General features: G+C 43.3%; 1 protein-coding gene across 3 annotated transcripts in view; it reads right to left on the reverse strand.

Moving 5' to 3' along the window:
- Window positions 1-18,440, reverse strand: part of AP3B1 (adaptor related protein complex 3 subunit beta 1) — a 138,078-nt gene that overhangs the window by 106,082 nt on the left and 13,556 nt on the right. Inside the window, exon 1 of one of the 3 annotated variants that reach the window (XM_083403725.1) lies at window positions 14,945-15,700. The exons of 1 other annotated variant lie outside the window; for it this stretch is intronic. In XM_083403725.1, the coding sequence (XP_083259851.1) occupies window positions 14,945-15,084 (140 nt within the window). In that variant the 5' untranslated portion in view covers window positions 15,085-15,700. Of the gene's footprint in view, window positions 1-14,531; window positions 14,634-14,944; window positions 15,701-18,440 lie in introns of those variants that run through there. One more of the 3 variants, XM_083403727.1, reaches the window with a different exon arrangement.

Raw genomic sequence — 18,440 nt, forward strand, 5'->3', positions numbered from 1 at the left:
TCAAAAATAACTTAAACAAGGCTTTAATTACAAAAACAAAAACTCCTTATACGCTAAATACATCAACAACAAACCAGACCCAACCACCAACCCATCCCCCAGGGTAATGGCAGAGCTAGGTGCTGCTCCTTATATACTACACCCCATTCCTGACACAGCTTAATCAATGCAACTCAGCAGCACCTGCTATGTTTCACAGCTGTAAAGCTGGATCTCGTTTATTTTGCTCTGGCCCTTGCTCTGGCCCCTTAAAGATATACACATTGGGTGAAACAATCGTGAACCTTTACATTTAAAGAAACAATTCAACAGAAATATAACATTCACAGTATAATAATGATTATTAGTCATTCTGCACTGTATGTAAACTAGATCACAAAAGACAGGTGAACAACAGCAAGTTTACCAATACTTACAAAACAAGGTTTTCTTCACATGGCTCAAAAGTACTAGTAATTCCACTCTCTTCTATACTAGGATCTGGTTTTAAGGTAACTTCTAGGGATGCTGCTTTTTCAAGAATAAATCTAATATTGCAACTAGAACTACTCATTTTAGCCAACGAAGAGCCTTGCTCCACTTCTTATAACTCAGAAAAAAGAATTAAGTGCACTAGTAACCAGACCTTATCAGGATCAAGATTGCAGTGTGGTTTGAAAAAACCTATGAGGTAACAGGATACCCACTCCCTTCACTTGAAGAAAATGCCTACTGTATAAAAGGTCATTTCCTTTTACAGAAATACATCTTACCAGCCAACTTCAACAAACAATCTTATTATATTGCCTGCTTGCTTGCTTAACAAGAATTATGGAACATACCAGGAATTTTATATAGCTGTAAAAATGAAATCACATGCAACAGATCCCTCATAATGTCTATGCTGAACTCTAAAAATCAATGCAAAATTATATGATTTTGGCCTTGTTTCTGAAGCCTCTTTATAAATATTACCTTTCTGACAAAGGGCCAAACTAAACGAAAATTAGATTTCAGGTTCTCTTCATAGTTGAAGACCTAATTTACACTGGATTGGAAGCCATTTGAATTCTAAAAAGTTGCTATATGCAAGGTGTTGGAGATGAAATTGCTGTAGGAGATGAGAGACTAGATAGGTATGGATAAGTAGAAGTTTGGAGTCCAGTGCAACGTAAAAGTAGGATGAAGAAAAGTAGGATCAGAAATCAAAGAGGTAAAGTATTCCAAGGGATCTGCATGGCAAAGTAGCCATGAACACTGAAAACAACTTGATTACTTGTTGTCTCTTTGTATCTTCCACACACATAAGCCAAACAGTATCTAGCTTTATTAATGATACTCTCCATAAAATAATTAATTATTTTAGAACGTAAACATTGGAGAATGTAGCCAAACATGTATGCAGTAGAGCAGTGGTTCTGAACTGGAGGTCCATTTAACCCAAGGTGTCCAAAGCACTATTCACAAAACAAAAAACTACCAAAGAGATATCAAAATTTTCAAAAGGGGTTCTGCAGTACTTAGCTAATTGGGAACCACTGCAGTAGAGGACATTCTCATTAGAAGTGTCCCAGTTTTGGAATTCCCTCCACTCTCAAATAAGGTTGGCACTGACCATTACATATTTTCAGTGTCAATTGAAAAACCCACCTATTCATCTCACCGGCATGCAGATAGCACTCAGCTCACTCACTTTTTTCTATCAAAATGGACAAAATTATGAACATCCTAAATGAGGGATTCATGCAGCAATGAAATGGATGAGCTTGAATAAGCAGACTCAACCAAGACATGGCAGTGGCTGGTGTATGCACTCAAGTGAATGGTAGTCAAGCAGCTCTGGGAGGAACTGCACTTGAAATATGGGTCATAAATTATTTTATGCTACTTCTTTGCAAAGAAGGGATTCTCCCCCCTTATTGTTTGTTTTAATTATTATTGAAAGCCATCCAAGGGATGTTTGTTGATGTGTGTTTATATAAATATAATAAATAATAAGAGCTTTGAGACCATTGGTCCATTTAGCTCAGTAATGTCAACACTGTCTGGCAGCAGCTCTCTAGGGTTTCAGGCAGGAATCCTTCCAAGTCCTACCTGGAGATTAAACCTGGGGCCTTTTGTATGCAAAACATCTGCTCTAGAGGAGGAGAAACCTAGAGAAGGCTGTGGCCTACCTCCCTGCTCCCTTCCCAGTAGTAACCATAGCACTAGTTCACAGTGAACTAACTATAGTCAGTAACACAGCTTTCACTTGGACGAGTGAAACCAACCACCTGTCTCCTCGATCCTCGCCCATCCTGGCTAATAAAAGTGAGCTGGGAAGGGCTGGGCAATGGGCTCTGTGGGGTGCTGAATGCTTCCCTCTGTGAGGGAGCCTTCCCAGACCCACTGAAAGAGGCAGTCATTAAACCGCTTCTTAAAAAAACATCTTTAGGCCTGTCCAATATGGCCAACTATCGCCCAGTCTCAAATCTTCCATTCTTGGGCAAGGTGATTGAGCGGGTGGTTGCTGAACAACTCCAAGCATGCCTGGGGGATGTGGACCATTTGGAACCCTTCAATCAGGATTCAGGCCGCATCATGGGACTGAAACTGTCTTGGTCGCACTGGTCGATGATCTCCAGCGGGCTAGGGACAAAGGTGAAAGCTGTTTCCTAGTTCAGCTGGATCTCTCAGCGACCTTTGATACAATCGACCATAACATCGTTCTAAACTATGGGTAGGCAAACTAAGGCACGGGGGCCGGATGTGGCCCAATTGCCTTCTAAATCGGCCCGCAGACGGTCTGGGAATAAGCATGTTTTTACATGAGTAGAATGTGTCCTTTTATTTAAAACACATCTCTGGGTTATTCGTGAGGCATAGGAATTCGTTCATTATTTTTTTTCAAAATATAGTCCGGCCCCCCAGAAGGTCTGAGGGACAGTGGACTGGCCCCCTGCTGAAAAAGTTTGCTGACCCCTGTTCTAGACCGTCTAGAGCAGCCTTTCTCAACCTGTGGGTCCCCAGATGTTGTTGAACTACAACTCCCATCACCCCTAGCCAGCAAGGCCAGAGCTCAGGGATGATGGGAGTTGTAGTCCAACAACATATGGGACCCACAAGTTGAGAACCGCTGGTCTAGAGGAGCTGGAGGCACTGTTATACAGTGGTTCAGTTCCTTCCTCCTGGGCCATGTTCAGAAAGTGGTGGTGGGGATGAGTGTTCAGACCCCTGAGCCCTCACTTGTGGGGTGCGTCATGGTTCTGTCCTCTCATCCATGCTTTTTAACATCTACACGAAGCCGCTGGGAGAGATCATCAGGGGGCTTGGGCTGGGTGTCCATCAGTATGCGGATGATACCCAGCTCTACCTCTTTTTCAAATCGGAACCAGTGAAGGCGGTGAAGGTCCTATGCGAGTGCCTGAAGGCGGTTGGAGGACGGATGGCAGCTAACAGATTGAGGTTGAATCCTGACAAGAGAGAAGTACTGTTTTGGGGGGACAGGGTGTGGGTGGGTGGGGGGGACTCCCTGATCCTGAATGGGGCAACTGTGCCCCTGAAGGAGCAGGTGCGCAACCTGGGAGTCATTTTGGACTCACAGCTGTCCATGGAGGCGCAGGTCAGTTCTGTGTCCAGGGCAGCTGTTTATCAGCTCCATCTGGTACGCAGGCTGAGACCCTACCTGCCCGTGGACTGTCTTGCCAGAGTGATGCATGCTCTAGTTATCTCCCACTTGGACTACTGCAATGCATTCTACGTGGGACTACCTTTGAAGGTGACCCGGAAACTACAACTAATCCAGAATGTGGCAGCTAGACTGGTGACTGGGAGCGGCCGCCGAGACCATATAACACCGGTCTTGAAAGACCTACACTGGCTCCCAGTACGTTTCCGAGCGCAATTCAAAGTGTTGGTGCCGACTTTTAAAGCCCTAACAGCCTCGGCACTGTCTACCTGAAGGAGCGTCTCCACCCCCATTGTTCAGCCCAGACACTGAGATCCAGCTCTGAGGGCCTTCTTGTGGTTCCCACACTACGAGAAGTGAAGCCACAGTGAACCAGGCAGAGGGCCTTCTTGGTAGTGGCGCCCGCCCTGTGAAACGCCCTCCCATCAGATGTCAAAGAAATAAACAACTATATGACGTTTAGAAGACATCTGAAGGCAGCCCTGTTTAGGGAATTTTTTATGTCTTATGTTTTAATATATTTTTAATCTTCTGTTGGAAGCCGCCCAGAGTGGCTGGGGAAACCCAGCCAGATAGGCAGGGTATAAATTATTTATTTATTTATTCATTTATGTATTTATTCATTCATTATTATTATTATTATTATTATTATTATTATTAGCCTTGCTAGCAAAACTTGGCTACAGTAGAATAATGGTTAGGATTGGGGCATATTCAAGCCTAAACTCTGATTATTATATTGGCAGTGTTATTACTGCCAAAGGCTCCATGCCTTTCTGGTCTTTTTAAACCCAGACATTTCCTTTGTCAAACTAAGCTACTAAAAATGGCACCAACTGACCACAAGTCAGCACAGAAACAATTACCGGTAATTTCAATTAACATTTGTACGTTCAACTATTTTCTAAATGTTAGGCATGTCAAAAGAATGTCACAACCAGCACAGGGACTCTTCACTAACAGACCTGGAGAATCACAGTGTTATTTACATCTTTTACACTTACTGTACTAAAAATATTTCCCCACACCCCAAATAAGGTCTGACATTTTATTTATGCAATAAAAATAGCATTCTGCCAAAGTATTGATAGCTTGCAGCAATGCTACACAGATTAAACAAAGCATGATTCTAAACTTCTAAAATATCATTAATGCCATCCCTCACCCTTGGGATATGCCCCAGTGTGTACATTTTCAAAACATATTCACAATGTGTATAAAATATTTCAAGCTTCAAAGCATACTTTCTGCCATCACTTTATACCACAGCTGTTTGAGTGACATCTTGTGGCATGATTCCGACATTACCATATTCAGCACTAACAAATCCATTTTATTTATATATTTTATTGGCTTTCTATCTCATCTTTCTAAAATACACAGATGGCAACCTATAAATGTTAGAACAGTAAAACAGAGCCATAAGAACAAAACCAGCAGCAGTAACCATTGTAAGCTGCTGCTCATCCTTAAACATTCTAAACATCCTTCAGAAATACAAATTTAGAGAGACATGCCTTTTTAGGGAGGCCCTTCAGAATTCTTGGTGCCACAGCGGATGAGGCCCCATCTATGAGACCCACTTGCCACCTGTGGTGCACCAGAGATACCTGGAGAAAGGCCTCTAAAGTGCAACAGAGCTCCTGGAGAAGGAGAGTAACTCTGGTTCCAGACTATTTAAGACTTTAAAAATTAAAAAACATTGCTTTAAACTGAATCTGGAAGCAAATTTTAGCAAGAGAAACAGATTAAAGTTTTTTTTGTGAGATAAGATGTGCCATGTAGGCAGCCATATTCTGAATTAACTGAATTTTCCAAATTGGCACCAAGGGCAGCCCATTATATAAAACATATTATAGTAATTTAACCTGGAAGTGACTAGAGGTCTGGCTGTCCCAGGAAAAGATACAGCCAGTATATAAGACACAGCAGGAAAAAGACATTCTTGGCCACTAGCACCACCTGGGCATCAATCTCAAGAACTGCTGCAGCCTTATCCAATTTAGGATGCTCACTCCAATATTACCAGAATCCCTAAGAAACAGTACTTCCACTTTGTCTGGATTCAGCTTTTTAAAAGATGCTTTATTTGGACAACTACCTCTTCATAGATCACTGCTTTGTCGTGGCGAAGGGGCTTGAATAACTCAGAGAAGCTATGAGCTATGCCGTGCAGGGTCACCCAAGATGGACAGGTCATAGTGGAGAGTTTTGACCAAACGTGATCCACCTGGACCAGGAACCGGCAAGCCACTCAAGTATCCCTGCCAAGAAAACTCTATGGGCAAAGTCAACAGGCATATAAAAGTTATGACACTGGAAGATGAATCCCTCAGGTCGGAAGGCGTCCAACATGCTACTGAGGAAGAGCGGAGGAAAAGTGCAATGAGATTCAGAGCTGATGGAAAGTCCAATGCTGTAAAGAAAAATATTGCATAGGAAACTAGAATGTAAGGTAAGCTGGATGTGGTCAAAAAATGAGATGGCAAGAATAAATATTGACATCCTGGGCATCAGTGTACTAAAATGGAAGGGGAATGGGCGTATTCAGTTCAGATTACCATCATATCTACTACTGTAGGCAATAATCCCGCAAAAAAATTGAAGTGGCTCTCATTGTCAACAAAAAAGTGGCGAAAGCAGTATTGGGATGCAATCTCAAAAATGATTGAATGATCTCAATACGAGTCCAAGGCAGACCTTTTAACATCACAGTAATCCATGTTTATGCACCAACTACCGGTGCTGAATAAACTGAAACTGATCAATTCTATGAAGACTTACAACAACTTCTAGAACTGACACCAAAGAAGGATGTTCTTCTCATTATAGGAGATTGGAATGCTAAAGTAGGGAGTCAAGAGATAAAGCTAAGACTCTAATACTTTGGCCACCTCATGAGAAGAGAAAACTCCGTGGAAAATGAGATGGTTGGACAGTGTTCTCGAAGCTACTAACAGGAGTTTGACCAAACTGCAGGAGGCAGTGGAAGACAGAAGTGCCTGGGGTGCTCTGGTCCATGGGGTCACAAAGAGTCAGACTAAACAACAACCACCTCTTGGTAAAAATAAAAGATTTCTTTAGATGCAGTGCTTGAGAAAGAATGAAAAGCCAGTCAAAAAATGCTGTCATAGAATGAGGAATCCTCTGAAATAGCATATTGGTGTGAGGCAATGCAAGGGAAAGAAGGGGGCGTGATTCCCTGATGTTTGCTGAATCAAAGTCATTTCTATTCATGGAAGGGCATGTCTGAATCTATCCCATTTTCCTTAACTGCAGAATCAGGATTAACCTCAGGGGGAGGGAACATAGCAAACAAAAAGTAGAGAAGACATACGAAGATAAAACAGTATTTTGTTGATTAAGATAGAAAAACTAAAAGTAGTAACTTGCAAACCAGGTCCATCAATTCAAGTTATACTTTTTTTTATAAAGAAAATGTATTTTTATGGATTTGCTTCTTGTACCGGGGAGGGGGGGGACCAACATACTATAACTTACAATTACAGGTGAGAGATTAGTATCCCAGATATTCTTCACCACTAAGAGGAAAAATTATTATAATCTATTATAAACTATTATTGGCAATCACTCAACCAATTAGGTTGACAGCTAATCATAGGTATCCAACAACACATGCATATAACAGCATGCAAAGTATTTTTGTGTTATGTTTACTCTGGAAATCTGTGCTTGAAGAGGAAAACACAGTTCCAAAACATGCAAATATTTTTTACACAAATAGTTGGTCAAAGAAACAGAAATCATTGTTTCTAGAGAATAATAAAGGTGCTAGAACTCAAAGCAGATCTGTTTAACTACCAGATTTAGGCCTGCACAATAGAACATCATCCTATCCTCCTTCCCCCCCCCCACCCCCAAAATCTGCTCTGGAGGCTCCACCCTGCCCACTCCTTCTAGTGTTTTAAGAAGGGGGTCAGCTTCTTCCAACAGCCCCTTTTCAAAGGGTTTTATGAGAGCCCACCTCTTTCCCATCTAAGCCCTCACAGGCTCAAACAGAAGGGGGGTATCTTAAAGGAAAGAGGGTTGTCTTAAAGTTTTCACAAGTCTCTCCATGGTCCTCTTTTAAATCTTCAATATCAGGAGTTTAAAATAGGAGGGGACATCATGTGACTGACGGGAGGCAGTCCCACAATGCCAGCACAGCCAAAAAGGTTCACCATCCCTCCTCTAAAAAAACACTTAAGTACTACAGTATCCAAGACTTGTTGGATAAGTAACTGTTACCGCTCTTCAACAGCTCTTCTGCCTTTCCCATCCAGAAAAGAAGCTTCCATCTCTTGCTGGTTAGTTGCTTGTCCCCTCTGCCCTCAGCAGCAAATGAGTCCTGCTAATACAAGGGTATATGGGGGGAGGAGGCAGGTGGACACTTGAAACCTACCAATATGTTTTGAGGCCCCCATCTTTTGATTGGCGGGCCGGCAGTGACGTGGAATGGGAGGCTTGGCTTAGCGGTAGTGCCCCTTTGAGAGAAGGGGCAAGGGTGACAGGAGGCAGAGCAGAACTGCTGGGCCATGCGGAGGCTGTGACACAGCACAGGCCCAGCGGAGACATGGTGTGCGGCCAGCTGATGGGACTTGGCAACACCTCTCTGCCCATAGCTCCTTGGGGTGGGCGGGCTGCCCTTGGCCATGGAGGCTCTGTTGCTGGCTACCATGTTTGACAACTGAATAGGGGGTGGCTGCTGAGCAGTGGGTGGCTGCCTGCCAGGAATTGAAGGGGGTCAGGTTAGTTGACTCTCAGGGACCTCCTTCTAACTCTACAAATCCCTCTCTTCAGTTAACCACTGGTCTAAAGGACTGTGATGTTCCTGTATCGTAAGCAACATCACTTGCAGGTTTGCACCACAGATTTTTCTAAGATAAACAGGTGGCATGAGCCTATGCACATTGTACTCCATGACTGATATCCAGTGATACCCACCCACTTGTGCCATGGACGTCAGCTTGCAATGGGTCTTCTGGTTTATATTCTGCCCCTCTAGCACCCTGCGCTTCCCCCTAAAATATGCTCTGGAGGGTCCCCATATCCCCTGAAGCAGATTTTGTGTATGGAAGAAGAAAGGAAGGGAAAACCTCACTGAATGAGCAGGTGCCTACTCACATGATGTTGGAATGTCAGTGCATACATATTGACCTATGCACTGCAGGGGGTTGGTCCCTTCCAATTCTATAGTTCTATGATTCTATTATCTAATCCAGACTTTCTCAAACTCAGCCCTCCAGATGTTTTTTGCCTACAACTCCCATGATCCCTAGCTAGCAAGACCAGTGGTCAGGGATGATGGGAATTGTAGTCTCAAAACATCTGGAGGGCCGAGTTTGAGGAAGCCTGATCTAATCCATGGACATGGAGGCACAATGTGGACAATCCCAGTTCCTCAATACATTAGGATTGCCCAGTTAGAGCCTCATCTGAGACACACCTTAATACTTCCCACACATCAGATCACAGGCATTTTCTATCATTTTATGCTATTTGCTAATATTGTGCCACAGTTTGAGACTCAGATTGGACCATGCAGATTTATTAGCTCAAAATTCATTAAGGACTTACTTTATAGGATATTCCATCCAAATCATTCATCCTTTCTGGCTTGTGTGCCTAATGAAACTGGCATACTACTATAGTAGGAGGCACAGTGCCATACTAACAGATGGCCCTGATGGTAAACATGCCAATGAACCAGTATATGCATCACATATAAATATCAGGGCTAGACTACTCTAAAATAAATCCAATCATTTATTTCTATACATTTCCATTACTTTTAAATAGGCTATGTATGCCCAGTGTGCACTAAACTAAAGAATTCAATATATCAACAGAAGTAAGTTATTCAGTCTCTTTCAACAATAAACTCAGGAATCAGTATTGTACTGAAACACCATCTTCAGTCCATTCTCAGCAAAGGAGTCATTTGCAAAACTCAAAGGCAGTTTGCTACCCTGCTGCATTTGCTAGTACACATGTACTCTGAAAAGGAAAAAGGCTCCAATAAATTACAATCACATTTTGTTTGGCAGGAATCAAGTCTAAAGATGCAAATTCATGAAGTTGAACACTATTCTTCTAAATTTTGCCATCTGTTGAAATGTTCACATATTCTACCTACCACTATGCACTTTTCATATAATATGCCTCCAAATTTTAACATTTGGTTAAAGATTTCATTTTTACTGTTGCTGTTAAGATGCAGTTTCCAAAGGTAAGGAAAAGAAAGGCTTTTATAAAATTCACACATTTAAATATGACAGAACACGTTTAATTTGGAATCAGAACAGTAACTGCTGGTAAGAATAAACACTCTTGTATGAGAAACATTCCAAAATATCTGTAAAATCAGAAAATCAGTTCCACCTTAAATCAGCTGAACATTAAAATATTTTATACGTCTCTTCCTAAAGATATTCCAATCAAATAAACTTTACGTGAAGGATCAGTATGAGCTACAGACATCTGGATCTTTTATAAAGCTTGTGGTTCTTGGTTTAAATGGCCAGATTACATCTTGATTAAGGGAACTTCTATCAATACTATTCAGACATTAAAACGAATTTTCAATTCTATCAAGAGATCTGAACCATTGCTTTCTCATCATATCACTCTACCCTCAGGTGAACAAGCCTTGCTATTCATTTCTGTGTTCCTGACATGGTTGGTCTAGTTCTAGCAATCAAAGTATTTGTTAGAAGTACTGCATACTGAATAGTTTGATGACGTTCTTCAACTCTGGTTCAAGTTATAGAAACACCCTTACTTTTCAATGCAATCCAATTCAATCATTCCACACTTATCTTCAAGGATGTAGGGCAGCAATTGACAACATTTTAGGCCTGTGGACATATTTATAATTTTGAGTGTATACCATGGCATCACCTTCTCTGGATGCTTCTCCTGTCCCCCCAGACAGAAAGTGTGCACAACTACTTTGCTTTTCCCAAAGGATATGGGTAAGTCAGATTCAGCAGAATTAAAACAGTTCCTCTTGACACAGAGTTCCCCCAAAACAGCATCACTGATAGACAGCACAGAAAAGAAAACAACCACCCTACAGATTTGGTGCTTGGATGGAATCTTGGATCCAATGATTTTTGCACAGGATGGCAACTAAACCACAACAAATTACCCAACATATATATATGAACACCGAGGTGACCAATAACTTGATGACATTTTTAGGGGATCCCATGTAAAAATTATGAGTATCCATAACTTGGAACTGTATTTCTGCACCATGGAAGCTAGGATGGTTAGAGGTTACCCAGTCAGTTAGTCCTAATTGCCTTAGGCCATGGGTAGGCAAACTAAGGCCTGGGGGCCGGATCCAGCCCAATCACCTTCTAAATCTGGCCCGCGGGCGGTCCAGGAATCAGCGTGTTCACGTGAGTAGAATATGTCCTTTTATTTAAAATGCATCTCTGAGTTATTTGTGGGGCATAGGAATTCGTTTATTCCCCCCCCCCAAAAAAAATAGTCCGGCCCCCCACAAGGTCTGAGGGACAGTAGACCAGCCCCCTGCTGAAAATGTTTTCTGACCCCTGCCTTAGGCCCTCCCCTCAACAGGCAGGTGTAGCGTTGTAGCCAATCTGAGCTGGGTGATGGACCTCACCCTACAACAGCAAATCCTTCCTGTTGAGTAGGAACTCATGAGTTTGCCATGAGTTCCGTGAACAAGGTTCTCCTTGGTCAGAAGGGAGCTACTACGATAATCTCCCCAAGAGCGGATCTGACTCACCTGAAAATCTCTGGATTAGGACTATAGGAGTAAAGGCATATAAAAGCCCCACCCAGCCACGTCAGGGTATCCATGCCCATTGCTTCTTGGGTCCTGAACCAGGAGAACACCACCTTTCCATTTTCTGGACTAGCAACAACGCCCACTCCTGGAAGGCCAAAGCAATCCACTATTTGCTAGAACATCTATGGATGAAGGATCCACTCTGTCTGCAGGTGGCTGACCCAGTCTGCTCAAGTGTTGGGGGCACCCGCTATGTGCTCTGCTGATAGGGATTCTAGATACTGTTCCACCCAGGAGAGGAGGCTGGTTGCCTCTTGCATGAGAGCCTGTGACTTGTTTCACCTTCTTTACACATATATGCCTTGGTGGCAATGCTGTTAGAAAGGATCAGCCTGTGCTTGCCCTCCACCAGCCTCTCAGAGTGGAAGAGGGCTAGTCTGAGTGCTCCGAGTTCCAACCAACTTATGAGTTATTTGGCTTCCTCCTTGGATCAGGTTTCTTGGACATACTGATCTTCTGTGTGGGGTCCACACACCAAGAGGGTCGCATCTGTCATTATCTGCACCCATGGCTGCGCCCTGAAGGAGTGTCCCAGACAGGGAAATCCACCACCTGAGGACCCTAATGGGCCTCTAGGAAGTGGGAGAACATGGGGACTGCAGGTTGGCCCCAGAGACTGACCTAGCCAGGTGAGTCACTCTGGGGTAAATGGCAGCATCCTGGGGGGGGGGGGGGAGGCATGAGCAGTTGCCCACTCTTCCTTTCATGCTTACCAACACTTCTGGGAGCACTGCAGCTTCCAGGACAGGCCATTGCAGGTCCCCCATTACCTCTGTGGTCAAAGGACTCACTGTTAGGAACAGGGAGATCCCAGGTCCCCTTGCATGGGTGGTCTGGTTTCTCAGCCAATGAGTCCGCAGAGAGCACCCCAATAGTAGTCAAATAACTGAGACTGAGCTATCAGCAATCTAAAATTAAGTTACAATAAGCATTTCCTTTTAAATTCTGTTTCACAATACAATCTAAAATTGCCTTCAAAGATCATAATTACTAAGGTGTGCTTTTTTAAAAAAAATCTTCTCTATAAAGCAAATGTTTCACTTGCAACAGTGCCTCTTTGAAAATGCCAAATTGCAATGATACATTTTATTGGATATAAAGAAAGGAAACAACTAGATTACGAACAACAAGCAACACAATTACGTTTTAACCACACTTCCCAATTTACAGAATGTAATGAAATCTTATTTGGTAATTAAATGCCAACTTAAACAAGATTGCCAATACAGATTACATAACAAATGAATTGTGAGACTGCATGTGCCTCCTGCTGTAAAAGCTCTTCAAGACCTTAGATTTACCTGCAAGATCTGCCAACTCAAAATGGCATTTTTGAGAACTTTCAGCCTATACAATATTCCAATTCCATGTTCTTCAGTAATCAAGTTTATTAACGGCTCATCTCATCTCAATTTATCATATAAACCATAGGGCCACATTAGATATTCTTCTTACAAAGTATTAAGGGCCAAACTAAATATAAAATTAACACAACTTGTTTGGAATGCCATGTTTTTTTTAAGAAAATAAACAGCAGCTTTGGGGTAGTGGGGGAGAAAAATCAGGACCAAAACCAAGGCAGGGTTGTTTTTTAAAGCACTTAAATAAATTTGAACATGAACACACATACACAAAGCTGCTTTCATTGGATGGCAGATTCTTTCTTGATGCAAATAGTAGCTGGGAGGGGAGATTTTTATCAGAACTACAGTGTGGAAGGAATAGGCTAGAAAACCCTCCCTCTTTGCTGCAATCCCAATTCTGACTTGCTTCTCCCATATCTGCTATATAAAGTTAAAGAAGAAGGACACAATGCTGTTTAACAAAGTGTGTCTAGCCCCAGGCCTACACTTCTGGATGGTTGGCAGCAAGATATCAAATTATGTTTTGGGAATTACATTAATTTACCGTACATTTATTAATTTTAATTTTTTTTTACTGGTGTTAGGTATTTTACTAAACTGGACTTTTTAGCATTATGGCTGGTTCTGTTAGTGAATATTTTAGTGTTATTTTTTGTGTTTCGACTTCTGTATATTTAGGGAGTGTTAGGATTCTCTAATAAAGAAACAAACACCCAATTTGTGTTATTAGCAAATAAAATGTAAACCACAATACCTGTCCCCTAGTTAAAGTTAAGACACTGGTGCTGACACTACAAGATGAGCATCTCTTTATTGTAAAAATAATTTCTCACTTTTATAGACACATGATTCAAAGTAGCCTGCCATGCCACAGAAGACTGAAAATAGGCAGTACCATGTCTGAGAGGTAAAATAAATAATGGCACACAAACAGCATGCTGTAGGTAGGAGACAAGTTAGAAGTGAAAGCAGATTAGGGTTTATGTTTCCACTTCTGTGAAAGCAAGGTTCTGTGAACATGACACATTACTACATAAGACTTATTCCCAAGGCACATGTTCAGGTCTGTATGTGTAAAGCAGCAAAGGAAGGAACCCTATCAAAAGAGAAAGCTAACAAAATTACTCAATTACATGATTTAAATTAAGTATAAATAATTCTGTTCCATTATACCTCTAGGTTTATAAATGGTTTGAACTTCAACTTTAAAAAGTATTTTCTTCTGTTTTGTTTAAATAAATTAACAGCACTGACTAGCAACCTTCTTGAACTCAAAACCTTTCTAACTTACAATGTTTCAAGAGTATAGACTAATCACTCACTTGTACACACACATGCACACGAAGTAGTATTATCAAGCTATAACCAGCAAATCAAAGGTTTATCCAGTCTCTCCACTGTGGCCAACCCAACTTGATTGAAGAATCAAAAATAACCTTGTGATCCAATCCCACCCTCAACGTAACTTCTGCCAATGTCTCCCTGATTTCAAAGCTATCAGTGTCTCCAGGAGCACAAGAGTTTGAATGTTTACACACGCTGTGACTTACTCCCTCGTGCGTTTAGGATTGCAGCATAAAGTGCATAAAACTGAAAGGAGGGGTCCCTGAGGCGTTTCTCATGCTGCTCTCAGCGGTCACTTCTCCTTACAGTCATTTATTACTTCCCTTTCATTGATATCCTGTATACAACTTTTTACCACGTTAGTAGGAAGAATTCGGACTTCTCCCTTACTCCACAAATCAAGGCAGAAAAAGAAAATCCGAAGCAGCCGTGTTGATCTGCAAGGAAAAACAACTGAGCTCTGAAAGCAACCGCAAGGCAGTAACTTTATTAGGGACCAACTCCCAACGTCACACAAAGTCGCAGAGCAACTCATAACGGCACAACCCCGCTTTGCAGTTAAGTTTCACAAAGAACCGTATTCAGGACCCCGAAGTTGTTAATAGGATTTGGGGTGGGAAGGCGGCTGGGAAGCGAGGGGAAGAGACCCACGGGCGTCTGGTCTCTTCGAAGGAAGCAGCGCCTGCACTTACTTCCCTGAGGAGAGGAAGCCCAGCCCCCGGCCGCCCCAGCCGCGCCTCACCCCGCCTCCGGCCGTTCCTTACTTACTTCTTGGTGTCGCTGCTGAAGAGCCCGAAGGCCGTCGAGGCAGAGGAGGAGGAGGAGGCGGCGGTGGGCGTCGCTTCCTGGCCCATCTCGGGCTGAGCGTCCCCGGCCTGCTCGTTGTAGCCGACATTGTTGGTCGACATGCCCGCGCGCCGTTACTACTACTACTACTACCACAACTACTCCCCCCGCTTCCAGTTCCCTCGCGAACCGACTCTTCCCCGGAAGCTGAAGGAAGAGCGGCTGCCGGAGGATAGTCACGTGGTGGCCGAGAGGGGCGGGGAAGAGCGGCCTAGGGGAACTTTCTCCGGCCTGCCTCCAGGCGCCGCCGTTGCCACGGCAACGAGGCCCTTCACGCCCGAAATCCTCCGGCTCGCAGTCACGAGAAAAACCTCCTGCCCGCGACTTCCCGAAGGCGCGCCTTACACCCCCCCCCACCCCGCCGCAAGTCACGAGGACACGGAGAAGCCGTTGAGCAATGCCACGTCACCCGCTAAGCGGTTGGTCTCGTGCGCGTACTTGGCGCCACGTATGCGAAGCTAAGCTTTCCTTACTGCCGGGACCAGACCACCCTCGAGGCACCTCAGGCGGCAGAATCCCATTGCTTCTCCTCACTTCTCTAGTGATGTGGGGGCTGGAAAAGTGAGGAGAAGCGGAAGCAGCAGCAGTTTCTGGTGGGAGGTCCCGCTACCATGGGAGAAGCGGCTTCTGGCGAGATTTTACCAAAACCTGGAAGTCAGCAAAGGAGGGCAAAAGGTGCCCCCTGTTATTGTACTGTTATTCCATACTAAAAACCATACTAAAAAAACCCCAAACCCTAAGCACTGCTATACTCAGGAACATAAGCATCAGCAGAACAGTCACTGTTTCCTGTACAGCTGGGAGGGGAGAAGAAATCACTGTTCAGAAAAACCCAAAATTACATATACAGTGGTACCTCTGGTTACGTACTTAATTCGTTCTGGAGGTCCGTTCTTAACCTGAAACTGTTCTTAACCTGAAGCACCACTTTAGCTAATGGGGCCTGCCGCTGCTGCCGTGCCGCCAGAGCACGATTTCTGTTCTCATCCTGAAGCAAAGTTCTTAATCCGAGATACTATTTCTGGGTTAGCGGAGTCTGTAACCTGAAGCGTATGTAACCCAAGGTACCACTGTAAATGGTGGGCACAATTCAAGCATATGCAAACACCATCAAACACATACCTACCTGGCATAGGAGACACCTTGATCAGCAAGGGAAACACCTTGAAGGAGGTTTTCCCAGGGTGAGGCTCATCCATTGCACCAGGCAAAAATATTTCTCTATAACGAGGCCTTTGGCTGATTAAATGATAGGCTTTTTAATGTATTTGGGGGGTGGGTATTGGTTTGTTGGTTTTGTTATGTATTTTGTGTTCTCATTTTGTATCTTTATGTTGTGAACTGCTCTGTGATCTTTGGATGAAGGGCTGTATACGGTTTAAATAAATAGATAAATACTGTGAAACTTCTGTTCACCAATTTTCATTTATCACATTCTGTTGTTTTATTAAGTTTATGTGTGGGGGTTTTCTTGCAAACCATCCTGCAATAATTTATTTGCTGAATGCTCAGGTTGTATCTCTTAAAAACTGTCATTTTATTGACAGCAATATGGGGCGGGGGAGAGGGGCAGTTGGCCTTATTATGTAGGTACCAGCATACTTTTTAGTGTTAACTGTTACAGTATTCTCACTGCATATTTGTTTGGTGCCCTCTTGTGGTTCAGATTGTGAATTACAAAGTTAACCTTAGTTGTAATTTTATTACAGTATGTAAAGGAAGTGGCAGCCTGATTTTATTCATGTTCACTTGTAAGTAAGCCCCACTAAGTTAATTTGAAGCGTGTGTGTGTCTCACACAAATTTGCAATTGTTATCCATATATTTTTTGTTTCATTAATTATGCAACAGAAGAAGGGTCACTTCCGGTCAGTATCCAGTATTGCTTCTGAAATATAATTGAGCTTCACACTGGCATTGCAGGTTCCATTTCCCCTAAATTTAATATTTATTATTCCCGGTTAGCAAGAAATCAAACTTTGTTAGTGGAACATTTACACTCCAATTGCACCAGATTACTAGGTTAGAACTTTAAAATTTCTTATCAGTTGTTCAGTGGTTCTCGGCTAATTAACCACAGAAGCCCCTTGGGACACTCCAGTAAGAGAGTGGAATCCAGGAGTATTTGCAAACTATAAACCTTCTTCAGTGGGGAGTGCAACCCCTCCCAGAGCAGGTTGTCTGCCTAATTCTAGGACATGGGAATCACCCACACACATCCATCTTATCAGGACTCAGCTGCTGGGGGGCATGGCAGTTGCATCCATGCAGCCCATCACAGTTCCCAGGCACAGGTCCAACACCTTCATAGCCTTTCCTGATTCAAATGTAATAGACAGCTAGAGCTGCATTATTAATGTGCTGGTGACACAGTGCTCCAGATCCTTAGATGACTGCTTCCAATAGTTTCATACAAATAAATGTTAAATAGCATAGGACTCCACAGCCCAATTATGCCCAATTTGAATTATGGTGCTTGAGGAGACTCTTGAGAGTCCCATGGACTGCAAGAAGATCAAACCTATCCATTGTTAAGGAAATCAGCCCTGAGTGCTCATTGGAAGAACAGATCCTGAAGCTGAGACTCCAATACTTTGGCCACCTCATGAGAAGAGAAGACTCCCTGGAAAAGACCCTGATGTTGGGAAAGATGGAGGGCACAAGGAGAAGGGGATGACAGAGGACGAGATGGTTGGATAGTGTTCTCGAAGCTACCAGCATGAGTTTGACCAAACTGCGGGAAGACAGGAGTGCCTGGCATGCTCTGGTCCATGGGGTCACGAAGAGTCGGACACGACTAAACAACAACCACCACAGCCCAAAAACTATGAGCCAAGTAACAGTGCCCTAATGCTACTTTCTGGCAATGATCCTTCAGGTAGGAACAGAGCTCTGAAAAACAGTATCTCAGCTTTAACCTTCCTGAGTCATTCCTGAAGAGTACTGTACTGGGCAGCTTCCAACACCACCCTTTCAGCCATCTTGCCCAGGAAGTGAAGATTTAGAGTCTGAGCAGATCCAGAGAGGGCCTCTTCAGGAGTCAACACATCCTACCTCTTTCAGGGTAGTGGGCATAAGTCCCACATGTAGTGCTGTGTTGACCATTCCCGGACCTATTCAGTCAATCACCTCCTGGAGTTTATCAGCCATGATGGACAGAAATAGAGAGAGAGCATGCTGCTACCCCAACTTCTACAAGTGTCCTGCAGGCTGCAACTAGTTGGTGCTTGAAGGCCCTCCAGCAGACCTGCACTAATTGTGACAAAGTTTGGCACAGAGCCAAGTGATTTTACCCTTTGCAAATCTCTTAACAGCAGGCTTTTGAGTGGTCCCTATCAGCTAATTTACCATACTAAAAAGCTCTGCTGGACAATTCACTAAAAACACAATTGAAACAGAGAAGTATGCGCTCTTTTTGC

The sequence above is a fragment of the Podarcis tiliguerta genome (genome assembly GCF_965153285.1).
Source record: "Podarcis tiliguerta genome assembly, chromosome: 11".
NCBI lineage: Eukaryota > Metazoa > Chordata > Lepidosauria > Squamata > Lacertidae > Podarcis > Podarcis tiliguerta.